This window comes from Papio anubis, chromosome 2 (genome assembly GCF_008728515.1).
Source record: "Papio anubis isolate 15944 chromosome 2, Panubis1.0, whole genome shotgun sequence".
NCBI classification, from domain to species: Eukaryota; Metazoa; Chordata; class Mammalia; order Primates; family Cercopithecidae; genus Papio; species Papio anubis.
The window spans coordinates 143,064,814-143,077,579 of NC_044977.1; the positions used below are offsets into that span (position 1 = coordinate 143,064,814).

At 38.2% G+C, this 12,766-nt stretch overlaps 1 protein-coding gene across 2 annotated transcripts in view; it reads right to left on the minus strand.

Annotated features, from left to right (window-relative positions):
- Positions 1–12,766, minus strand: part of CPA3 (carboxypeptidase A3) — a 32,116-nt gene that overhangs the window by 19,171 nt on the left and 179 nt on the right. For both annotated transcript variants that reach the window (XM_003894976.4, XM_017955798.3), the window contains exons 2-3: positions 12,644–12,719; positions 9,132–9,256 (exon numbers count right to left, since the gene is read on the minus strand). In XM_003894976.4, coding sequence (XP_003895025.2) covers positions 9,132–9,256; positions 12,644–12,719 — 201 coding nt within the window. The remainder of the gene's footprint in view (positions 1–9,131; positions 9,257–12,643; positions 12,720–12,766) is intronic.

The window sequence follows — 12,766 nt, forward strand, 5'->3', positions numbered from 1 at the left end:
TGGGGCTTGTCCAAGAGTAGATTGCTGTATGTGTAAAATATATACCAGATTTTGAAGATAGTATAAAAATTATATAAATTATCTCACTAATAAGTTTTATATTGTATAGAATAAATATTTCAGATATATTGGGCTGAAAAAATGTATTGCTAAAGTTAATTTTACCTGTTGCTTTTTACTTTTTTAATGTGGCTACTAGAATTTTAAAATTATGCATGTGGCTCATATTGTACTGCTATAGTACTCCCCATCCTTCTCCAAAACACACACACATCTACGTCCACATAAACACAGGCAACAAGGGATACTTTCATGCACACATCTACAGACCATACCTTATAATTTCACACCTTGAGAACTGGGAGAAACTTGAATAATAATGATAATTATAATAGTAAGCAGGTACTTAGCACTTACCTTGTGCCAGGCATCGCTCTGACCTCCATATGTACATGACTAATTCATTTAATCTTCATATGAGATTATTATGCTTATCTTCAGATGAGAAAAATGAGGTACAAAGTGTTGAAATAATGTGCCTATAGAGATGTATCTAGAAAATGGCTAACAAGATTTCGAGGGGGCGAAATAAGAGATGGGAAAAATCACTGGGAGACTGATGTTGAGGGTCAAGAGGCTTACACCTTATCTTCCTATTTTCTTTTTCTTTTCTTTTTTTTTTTTTTTGAGATGGAGTTTTGCTCTTGTTGCCCAGGCTGGAGTGCAGTGGGGTGATCTCGGCTCACCACAATCTCCACCTCCCAAGTTCAAGCAATTCTCCTGCTTTAGCCTCCCGAATAGCTGGGATTACAGGCGCATACCACCACGCCGGTTAATTTTGTGTTTTTAGTAGAGATGGGGTTTATCCATGTTGGTCAGGCTGGTCTTGAACTCCTGACCTCAGGTGATCTGCCCACCTCAGCCTCCTGAAGTGCTGGGATTACAGGCATGAGCCACTGCGCCCGGCCTCATCTTCCTATTTTCATCTCTTTCTGAGCCATCTCATGTCATCATCTTATAGAGTCCAATAGCTGTAATGGTCACCTACGGGTCACTCATACTTGAATCTCCAGGTATAGACTCTCCTCTGAACCCTAGACTTACACATCCAACTGCCTACCTGATGTTTTCACTTGAATTCAGATATCCATATGTGTAATACAGGCCAGGTACAGCTTTATACACATTATTTAATTAACCTTGTCAGTATTATCACTTTACAGATGGGGAAGTTAGTACTCAGAAGGTTTTAAATATTCACAGTTTGTATGAGGTGGAGTTGGGAATTTGAATACAAACTGCCTCATTTCAAGATTTATTTTTTAAAAATGTCGTCTTCATCATAGATGAAAGTATTTTATTTATTTTGTCTGGGGATTTTCTATTTGCTTCATTAATCTATTTTCTTATGCCTTAATATAAACCAAATCATATTTAATTACAGCAAAATTTAATACTGGATAATGTATCTTTTTTTCCAAAAATTTAGAGTAATTTCACCTATTTTAAAGAAATATCTTGGCTGGGCATGATAGTTCACACCTGTAATCCCAGCACTTTGGGAAGCCGAGGCAGTGGGATCACATGAGGCCAGAAGTTTGAGACCAGCCTGGGCAACATGGTGAAATTCCGTCTCTACTAAAAATACAAAAGTTAGCCAAGTGTGGTAGCGGACACCTGTAGTCTCAGCTACTCAGGTGGCTGAGGCATAAGAATTGCTTGAACCCAGGAAGTGGAGGTTGCAGTGAGCTGAGATTGCGCCACTGCAGTCCAGCCTGGGTGACAGAGGAGACTCTGTCTCAAAAAAGAAAAAAAAATCTTATCAGAATCATTTTAGGAATTCGAATTATCAGAAAAAATAGGATTTTGGATAGACATTAAATTATAAATGTAAGAATTTTATTATTAGTAACAGACATAATATAGTTGTATCTTTTTGATTCTTCAGTAAAATGTTATGTATTTTGATTGCCTCTCTCTCTCTCTCTATATATATATATTTTTTTTACCAGTTTTGCGAGTGACTTTTTTTCTCACTACATTTTTGAATTGGTTATTACAGTATTCATATATTAAAAAACCATTTACTTTGATTATACTTAGCTATTTTATTAGATTAAAAAACTATCTTTTTACTTTTAAGAATTTTAGTTATGTCTTTAGGGTATTTTCTGTGTTATTTCTTCTGCCAGTATCTATACTTTCCAATTTTCTTAGTAACTTTCTTTTTTTCCTTGCTGTTTTGCATTGGAAAACTCTCTGAACTATGATAAATAATAGTAGCCATAGAGGGCATTCTTTTTTTTTTTTTTTTTTTTAACAGGAAAACTTATCTTTCACCGTTAAGAAAGATGTTGAATGCCACTTTGAGATTAATATGGCAGTATCAATTTATATGATCAAATTATTGTCCATTGATGTATGGCTGCATTAAAACCTATTATTAGATTCCTTAATATGTTAAATATTATTTAATAGCTGTAGGAGATTTACAAATACCCTCACAAAAAGCCTTGTTTGTCTTATTTTAGATAGTGTTCTAAAAATCTTGTTTAACCTAGGAGGAATGCATTGAATCTAGGAAGAATGACATGCTGAAAGCAAGCAGCGAGCACACTGTTCAGTAGGTGATAGCTGACAGCAAAAAGAAAAAGAAAAAAAACAGAAAAGTAAAAAAACTCCCTAGACAGAAGGACTTAGAAAACATGGGTTAGTGGTCTCATAGCACAGTATGAAAATTCATATTGATAATGATAACTATTTACCCAAAGGTAAACCATATTCAATATACTCTATTTTGCAGGGCAGAAAAATTATCGTTTATAATGGGACTGTTTCCATAAAAATGTTTAAAAGAAAGGATTTCTTGAAGTTGTACTTGCCTGAACAATTTTCTTATTTGGCTTATCTCATTTCTCATTGACTATATAAATAAAGGAATTACTCAACTCTTGGCAATGAAATGCACATGTATTTTTTTTCTGCTGTTAGTGGTGAGTCCTGGATGCAGGAAAATGTCTATTTTTAAATATTCATTCTAGTCTTTGAGACAATATCATGTACTCTTTCCATCACCATAAATCTTATCAAATAAGGAAGCAGTGAGCGACCTGTGTTCAGACCTTCTTGGATTCCAACCCCAGTTTGCCTACATAATACTAAATGTGATCTTGGGCGGCTTAGTTACCCTCTGAACCTCAGCTTTCCAGCTTTTACAATTGCAGTGACCAGGCTTGTGGTGAGAATGAAATGAAGTAAAACCGAAGTGCTTGGTGGCCTCAGGCTCCCATTGAACTTCCGAATAATAGTGAAGTTGGGTCACAAAATCGACCACCATTTTATAGTCGTAACACGTTTTTAAAGCAGGCTTTGATGGTATGTAGATGTTTGACTCTTTGATTTCTTCAATTTCTTACAATAATGAGCTATAATACTGACACTGCTGAGCTCCCCTCTACTTGTTGGTTTCTCCTTGCTGATTGACTGACTGATCTGAGTTCTGATGTGGAACGCAAATGCCGTATTCCCCTAATTAGAGTTTATTTAGCACATGGGACCAAGTACTGGTCATGAATATTGATTCCTATTAGCAGCACTGACAAGCACATCATTATGTACTTTATGTATATTATATCTAACTCACTGTATGCTTTGCTTTTGACCTATGATGAATCTAGGATTTCTGAGAAAATAAACTTGTGGCAGCAATTTTGGAATCAGGTGGAGCATGTTGCACTGAAACTCACACGAAGCCTGGGAAGGTTTGAAATTATATTTTGGGTGATCATTACAGACATAATTAATTGCTTTAAGCTCTAAAGAGGGCACATGGCTTTTGCTCCACCTGCATTAATAGAAGTGGAGGAACCAGGCAGAAGAGAAATTTTATGGTCCCAGAGGTTGATTTGTAACATAAGGCAGTATTAATTAGTCACAGGAAGCTTGTATCTAAGAATATTTTTAGACTTACACGTGTCAATTTAGCTCTTGTGATAACAATAGCAGCAAACACACACACACACACACACATACACACACATATGCACACAAAAAACAGGGTGAGTTGAAGTTCAATCTTTCCACAAATGATGCAGCTGCATGAGAACATCAGAAAGGTGCCAGGTTATTGCTGATAGGGACTAGAAATTAAGGCTGGAAATTAAGAATTGGAGCCAGATGTTATTTTCATGAGCCCTTTCACTAACCAGCAGCCAGGCATAAACAAATGAAAACAAATTACTTTTTCTCAAATATTATTTTGTGCTCCAAAATTTGCTTAATTTGTTTAACAAAATTCCTAAATATAGGTGAAAGGATAAATAATTATCACTGGGGATTGAATAATACAAATGGTTAATGTTTACTGAACCTTCCTTATGCGCCAGGCACTTTTCTTGGCACTGTATTTAGATTTTATCACTCAGCATGATTAACTGGGTACCATTATCAGCCCTTGTTTTTATGAAGGTTTGGCCAATTTCCAAAATGGACACAACTGTTGAAATACAGAAGTTGGAATTTGAACCTGGAGGGTCTGACATCAGCACCCTAGCTGTGAGCCATTGTGCAATAGTGCCTTCATCATCGGATGAAATCCTTGGGTATTGCCGTCAGACTCTAGTCTCCTTAGTCTTCGGAGGTTGGTGCACGGTTGGCCCAATCAACCAACACTCATGGAAGTCTGTGTCCCAAGATCAGGGAGCAAGTAAGAGGTTCAGAGAAGAGATGAGATAAATTTTACTTTGACAGTTTCAAGGCTCCCATCCTTTGCTGCTTTTAGAAAGCAGCAAAGAAGGACTGGAGAACTGTGGGCCAATGTATGTGACCATCATAGGCTCTGGGGTGTGTGTGTGTGTGTGTGTATGTGTGTGTGTGCATGTGCATGCACTGGGGAAAGGTGTTTCAGGAAGGCAGAGTCACTGTCAGGGTGCCTTATAAATGGGACTGGATTCTCCCGTTGTCCACATTACATCAGGATATGGTGCTATTCAAAAATTATGGTTTCGGGTTTCTATAAGATTCAATATCCTCCTGGTAACTCCCTAATTTGGTTATCACACATCAAACTCTACACTTACTGACATGGATTTCCCAAGGTTTGAGGAATACTACTCATTTATTCACTGGGAGGAAAATGGAGCATCTGGTGATAGCCTCTAGTTATTCCCTGTTTCAGTATATGTGTGTGTATTCATGGAAGTAAAGGATTAGACAGACAGAAACTTTATGATCCCAGTCAATCTTCATGAAACGCCTATGAAATAGGTTCCATTATTATTCCCATTTTATGGATGAGGTATGAGGTAAAGCAAAGTTTAATAAATTGCCAATGTTAAATACCTAATGCATGGCTTCAATGGGACTGGACCCAGATAGCCTTGCTTCAGAACCTGCTTTCCTACCTTCCACACTCCTGTTTGTCACATGACCAATTGTAACTTCAACATTTGTAGCATGTAGCATGTTGTAGTATAACATGCATGTTATACTCTTAGGTAAGTAATATGTAAAAATGTGAAGCAGAAGAAAAAAATGAATGACTCATTAGAATGATTTGACTGAAACACTTGATAGGACTGTGTATATCCATGGAATATGAATTTGTATCTGACTGAACATTATTATTAGGCAGGTAGACATTAATATGAGGTGTTGATTATCACTGTGTCAGTTTGGCATAGATCTCTTTTGCATTTCTCACATAATCTTATATGGATCCTAGTAAGATTTTACTTAATTGTACCATTTGAGTTTTCTTATTATATTAATAGCTGTTTTCTGAGTTACCTTTCATTAACAACTCTTTATTTTCTAATTTTAACCTTTTATCAAAGAAAAGGCAGTGTTAAAAATTGACTATCTAAAATGTAAACAATGTTAAAAACACTAGGATTTTTAACTGCTGAATCCAAGTATAGTGTCTGCCCCAGAGGCTCAGTCCAATGGACATGCTTTCCCTTTGATATTTGTTCTCCAGTCTGTTTGGGTTTGTTAGTATATCCATGTTGTTTGTTTTTTGAACTTGGACTTTTATGATTTTATAAATAAAAAAGGAAACAAGTATGTTACTTTAAAATAAAATCTGGCTTACTAACTTAATTTTCTAAAAATTAAAAAAAAAATCACACAGGTACTTTAAACCAAAGAGTGGTTGATATATACTGTCTAATGAAGGGTGTCTAAGTAAATCATTGTGTCAAAGCAGCCTCGGTTTAATTCAGCCTGGTGCCTGGGTCCGACCAGATGTTTCTGTTCTTAGAACTCTTTTCTGTTACTGACTGACACCAGGCAATACATATAATTAATATGCAAATAAAAGTATCTATATAATTAGTACTTGGAGACAAGATTTTAAATAGTTCTTGCCTGCACATATCAGTTTACATATTTACATTTCTGAGGGAGGTAACTAATTATGTGGCTTTCCCATAACTGTGACTGATTTGGGCCACTTTCTAGAATTCATGTTTTAATTTCATAAAACCAATTTTTATAGGTAATTTAACACTTTGGTTCTCGATGTAGATAGCAAGAAACTCCTTTGTCATAAGATAAAGTGAAAAACACACTAATTTGAAGATCTGGATTTAGACATCTAGTTGAATGAGAATCATTTCAGGCTAGCAGAGGCCTAGAGGACCAAAGGAGAAAAAAGGCTGATGTGAGCTATTTGATAAATTGGAAGGATGCTAGCTGCCTGCTTAGATGTCGTGCAGTGATTTACTCCACTATCCATGCTCATGCCAAACAACTAGCTTTTCTAGATACATTTTCTACATTATAATTGCATTAGAGGGCTATTAAGGAAAACATAATACCTAATTCTTTACCTTGCTGTTCAAGCCAAATTATATAAAATTTGGCCACACCACTACTTTATTTTAGCTTGGGCTGAGTGCTTTGTAAGAATTAGTTTATCATAGGAATCCAGACCAGGTCTATATTTTTGAAGTAAAGTGAAGAGTGTGATAATTTAGGCACATACACTAGAAAGTTGGCAATGAAGTGAGTGAATCAAGAGACACAGTAGGCCGGGCGCGGTGGCTCACGCCTGTAATCCCAGCACTTCGGGAGGCCGAGGTGGGCAGATCACAAGATCAGGAGATCGAGACCATCCTGGCTAACACGGTAAAACCCCATCTTTACTAAAAATACAAAAAATTAGCCTGGCATGGTGGCAGGTGCTTGTAGTCTCAGTTACTCGGGAGGCTGAGGCAGCAGAAAGGTGTGAACTCAGGAGGCGGAACTTGCAGTGAACCGAGATTGCGCCACTGCACTCTAGTCTGGGTGACAGAGTGAGACTCCGTCTCAAAACAAACAAATAAACAAACAAAAAAAAAAAACAAAAAACACACAATAACCAGGGGTTATTTAAGATAGAGGGTTGATTTCTTTTAAATGAAAAAGTCAATGCATTATCTGAACCTTAATGTAAACAGATAATGTAATACAAATTTCTGCAGTCTTGTAGTTATATTTTCAAAGTGTCTAAGTTTAATGATGCAATTTATAAAAACACAGAAAAACCTATATCAGTATATTAATTTAAAAGAGTTAAAAGCTGGTATCAATTTTGAATTATGTATTTTCAATTTGTTAACTTTTACATTTGTACAACAACCTTCTTGAAACAGTAGCAAAACCGAAAAACAGTCATCAATAACCATCACAAATAATAGAATGTTACCTTTAAAGCCATGAATAAGAATGTTTTTTGCTTACTTGTCCTATGTATGTGATTTTTAAATTTCATTAGAGTTTATATTTATTTGAAATATTGTAGCAATATCATAAATACAATCAAGTTATGGTGAGCAGTAGTAAATCCTGCTCTGCAGTATAACATCACTGACATTAATAGGATCTTTCTTATCTCAGCCAGAAGCAGATCTTTTGAGTTAAAGCACCAAGTCAGGTAATAGAGGTGTAAAATGGCAAGTTCAAAAAAAAAATGAACTAGTGTTTAGCAGTGTTTTGACAACGAGGGTCTCAATAAACGGGAATCCTGGCATGACGTGGCCTGGGGAAGTTAAAATTGGACCTCTCTGTACATGAAACTATGAAATGTTTGAAAGTATAAAAGCACATTTTCTTTCTTTCTTTTCTTTTCTTTTTTTTTTTTTTTGAGATGGAGTCTAGCTGTGTCTCCCAGGCTGGAGTGCAGTGGCGCTATCTCGGCTCACTGCAACCTCTGCTTTCTGGGTTCAAGCGATTCTTCTGCCTCAGCCTCCCGAGTAGCTGGAACTACAGGCACATGCCACTATGCCCCGGTAATTTTTGTATTTTCAGTAGAGATGGGGTGTCACCATATTGGCCAGGCTGGTCTCTAACTCCTGACCTCATGATTCGCCTGCCTTGGCCTCACAAAGTGCTGGGATTACAGGCGTGAGCCAGCATGCCTGGCTGACACATTTTAATTTCCAAATTATGCATTGATTTATGATATTCATTGCTGGGCTCCCTTCTCGTTCACTGCCCAGGGCCCAGACTGTGCATGGCCCATGGTTGCTGCTCAATATATTCAAATTTTCTCTTATTTCTCCTTGGGGCCAGAATAACTCATTTCTTCATCTCTGGCTATTTGAGATTCCTTTCTCTTTGATTTAAACCTTATTCGACTGCTCTGCTTGTGCTTTCTCTGAGGAAGAATTTTTTTCGTAAAGAATTATTTATTGCTGTATTTCTGACATACCAATGGCTTTTTTTTTTTTTGGTCTCCTTTTGTGTATCAGGAAAATTCAAATACATAAAAGGAGGCCAGTACCAGTAGCTCATGATCTGGGCCGATTACCTGTCAGTAGTGATGGCGTGTGGCTAACCCATTCATGCCTGCTCATGTGGGCCCTGTGCTTGCGAGGGGCTGGTTTTGGAGATGGTAGATACAGGTAATTGTTATTATTATAGCTAACAGCAAATGTAAGGTAGATGTTGAACTGCCAAGTTTGATTCTATCACCTCTGTAAACAGGCTTCGATAATGTGTTTGGAAGTAGCTGTGATCTGTATCTTACAGAAAGAGCTTTTGTTTTGGGGGGCCCAATTAAACATAGTTCCATTGTAATACTTTCTTCTACTTCAAGGCTCCCAAAGCTTTGAATATCCAACACATTTCAATATTTGCCAAGGACTTACTCATAGTGCATTTTATTTTGATCCAAGGCAGACTGGATGGCTTGGGATTCCTTCTCACGAACTCGGAAATCCACCGTCATATTAGCAGCTACGTGGTGGGTGGCACCTGGATACCAGAAGTCAAGCTGCAGAGATAAGCTCAATGTTAGTCAGAGTTTATTTGCTTACCCAACACATATTGATTAAGAAATGATCATGTCTCATACTCTGTGAAAGGAATTTGGGGCTCAGCGTAGCTAAGATATAGACCCTTCTTTTAATAAGCTTATGGAATTTTTGCAAATATACTTAAGAACTGTTGAATATTAGGGAGGAGGAAGGAAACCTTCCTAGTGCCTGATCACTTTTTTTTTTTTTTTTTTTTTTTTAGGACTTCAGGTCTATCAAGTTAAAAAGGATGGGCAGCTCTTTTGGTTAATTTTTTTCTTCCACAATTTTGGGGTTGAATGGGATCACAATTCATCTAGCCACAGAATCTGGCACTAATTGGAAATTTAAATTAAATATCTGGTTAGTTAGTCCTCAGAACCCGATGTCCCTATAAACTCTGGAAATCCTGAAAGTCTTGTATTCGACAGTTGGGATAGTCCCCCAGGAATGTCATTTTTCTAGCAATATGTCCTTGGGCAAGTTACTAGGATTCTTTAAATTTTAGTCCTCTCTCCTAAAATAATGGGGCAAATGAGAGTTCACTGGGAAGTGTTGTGAAGATTGTGAAATAGGTCTGAGGTCTGGGGCATGAAGACATTTAACAGGTGCAGATTTTTTTTTTTCCTTTCTCTTCTTCTAGCTGACAATCTCAAAAATTTGGTATATGACCTCAGAAGTATAGCATTCAGATCAAAATAATTTTGAGGCTGGGCGTCGTGGCTCACGACTATAATCCCAGCACTTTGGGAGGCTGAGGTGTGGATCACCTGAGGTCAGGAGTTCGAGACCAGCCTGATCAACATGGAGAAACCCCATTTCTACTAAAAATGCAAAATTAGCCAGGCGTGGTGGCACACGCCTGTAATTCCAGCTACTTGGGAGGCTGACGCAGGAGAATTGCTTGAACCTGGGAGGCGGAGGTTGCAGTGAGCTGCGATCTCGCCATTGCACTCTAGCCTGGGCAACAAGAGCAAAACTCCATCTCAAAAAACAACAAAAAACAAAACAAAAGCAAAAACAAAAGCAAACATTGAAAAGATTCCAGTTCTTGTGGTTCTTCAAAATCATACTCAATTGTGAAACTAAATGAAGTACAAGTCCCCAGCCTGGGAAATGTGAAGGAAAAGCTCAATTTCCACCCCTGCTTGTGCATGTGTCCAGGTCTGCCTGGCTGTTTCTTAGTTGAGAGCCCCTCTACCTCTAGGTCAATCAAGTGACAATATGAGGCTGCTATGAACCAACCAATGTTTGTTTATTTTGATCAAAAAGTTACAGCATGAGTTGGACATATGAGAGATGTAGTGTGACGCAAAAGCAAGTTAGGCAGAGCCAACTTATCAAAATAGACATTTCTCTGTTCTAGCAGGGTAATGTGCCGCAGGAGCTTAGAGCTTAGTGAACTTTCATTTATTAAGCACAAGGCACAGAGCTGGGTGCCACAGTTGTGGAGACTAATAAGGGACTTTTGAGATGTGAAAGGTTTGTTGTGGAACACAATCAGACATGCATGTTTCTCACATGTTAACCAATGCCAGAGGAAGGATCTGGTGTTCTAGGAGCACAAGGAGCAGCCAAAATTGAGTCATGAGAGTTGATGAACAGAAGAGACTTCCTGCAGGAGACACTGCCTGAGTTGGATCTGGAGAAATAAGTAGGACTTACCCAGGTCAAAATGGAGAGAAACATATTCCTCATGAGAAAAGGTGTACAGGGCCAAGGTGGGTGAGATTTTGGTGTTTATGGGGCTTGAAGGGTGCGGAAGAAGGTGGATGAGCAGGATATTGAAGAGGTTGGTAGTTTGGCCGATCATAAAAGGTTCTGAATGCTATATGAATACCAACAGAAAATGCTTCTGACTGGGCACGGTGGCTCACGCCTGTAATGCCAGCATTTTGGGAGGCCGAGGAGGGTGGATCACTTGAGGTCAGGAGTTTGAGACCAGCTGGGCGACGTGGCAAAACCCCATCTTCACTAAAAACACAAAAATTAGCTGGGAATGGTGGTGGGCACCTGTAATCCCAGCTAATAGGGAGGCTGAGGCAGGTGAATCACTTGAACCTGGGAGTCGGAGGCTGCAGAGATTGCACCACTGCACTCCAGCCTGGGTGACAGAGTGGAACTCTGTCTCAAAACAAAAACAAAAACAAACAAAAAACACTTCTGTGATGCTTAATATAGCAGGCCTGCTTCTGAGTGCTACCAAAAGCTTATTTAGTCTTTGAAGCAACCCTAGGAAGTAGGTATGATTATTATCCTCATTTTATAGAAGAAGAAATGGAGACCCAGAGATGTTGAGTAACTTGCCTAAGGCTACAGAGGTAGTGTAGAGCTTGGATTTGAACGTAAGCATTTGACTTTGAAGAAAATGCTTTTTCCATACTAGGCTGCTTCTCAGCAATGACCCTCAAATGGAGGAATGCAATTGTCAAGTTTTAGAGTGAGCGATCAGGTTGCAATGCAGAGTTGGCTTTGTGGGTGGCAAGACTAGAACCCTGATTGCTAGCTAAGGGACTATGGAAATTGTCCTTGCAAGAGGTAGAGTGAACATGAAGTTGGCAGTGGCAGTGGAATGGAGGGCAATGTGTGGATTTGAGAAATATTTGGGAGTTAGAATAGGCAGAGCCTTTGATTGATTTGTTGTAGAGATAAGAGTGTGTTCTACTGGAATAAATCCCAGATCCAGTTCTGGGTTTAAATCTGATGTGTAATCTTGGTCATTTAATTTTTTGTCTTTGCACTTTAGCTTTTCTGTTTCAAATGAGTTACATTATAACCCTGACATCGAGAATCTGTTGGAGAATTTGGAATGACATATGTGAGGTGGCTTGCACAACATATTTAGGAGCAGCTGAATACATGATAAAATTATTTTAGACTGTTAGATTTTAAAGGATTGATCTAACTTTAAAAGTCTTTTTTGAAAATGTACCTGCTCTTGGAAAGGGTCACATCTTGATATTTGCTAATGCCTCAACGTTTTTAGTTAGTACTCAAAGAGAAATTATGGCACCAGAGGAGATGAGGGTGGGAGTGGGGAGAATGGAGAGGGAATGGCATCAGTAGGCAAGAGAAAGATGCCCTGATAAGGAGGCTAAGAACAGCTCATGATTTCACAGTTTTACTTGAAAAAACTTGGTGTTTGCAAAGCTTACGGGAGGAAAAACAGAAGTGGTAGTCGTGGAAACCAAGACCAAAACCAGAACAGATGAAGTATTGGCCACTGGCTGAATTATCCAGATAGCTCCTGCTTTCCCCTTATGTTCAGTAGTCTTTTGTAGTCTCGTGGGCAATAATAGTAAAATAAGAAGAAGCATATTTTAGAGAACAGTAAGAAAAGATAAAATATCCCTCTAAATGCTTACCTCATTTGTTTTGGCCAAGTCCTTTATGATGTCTGCTTGTTTTTCATCCTGGGGCTTCACGCGGAACACCTTCTCCCTTTACAAAGGCAAATGAAAAAAAAAAAAAAAACAAAAAACAGTGAA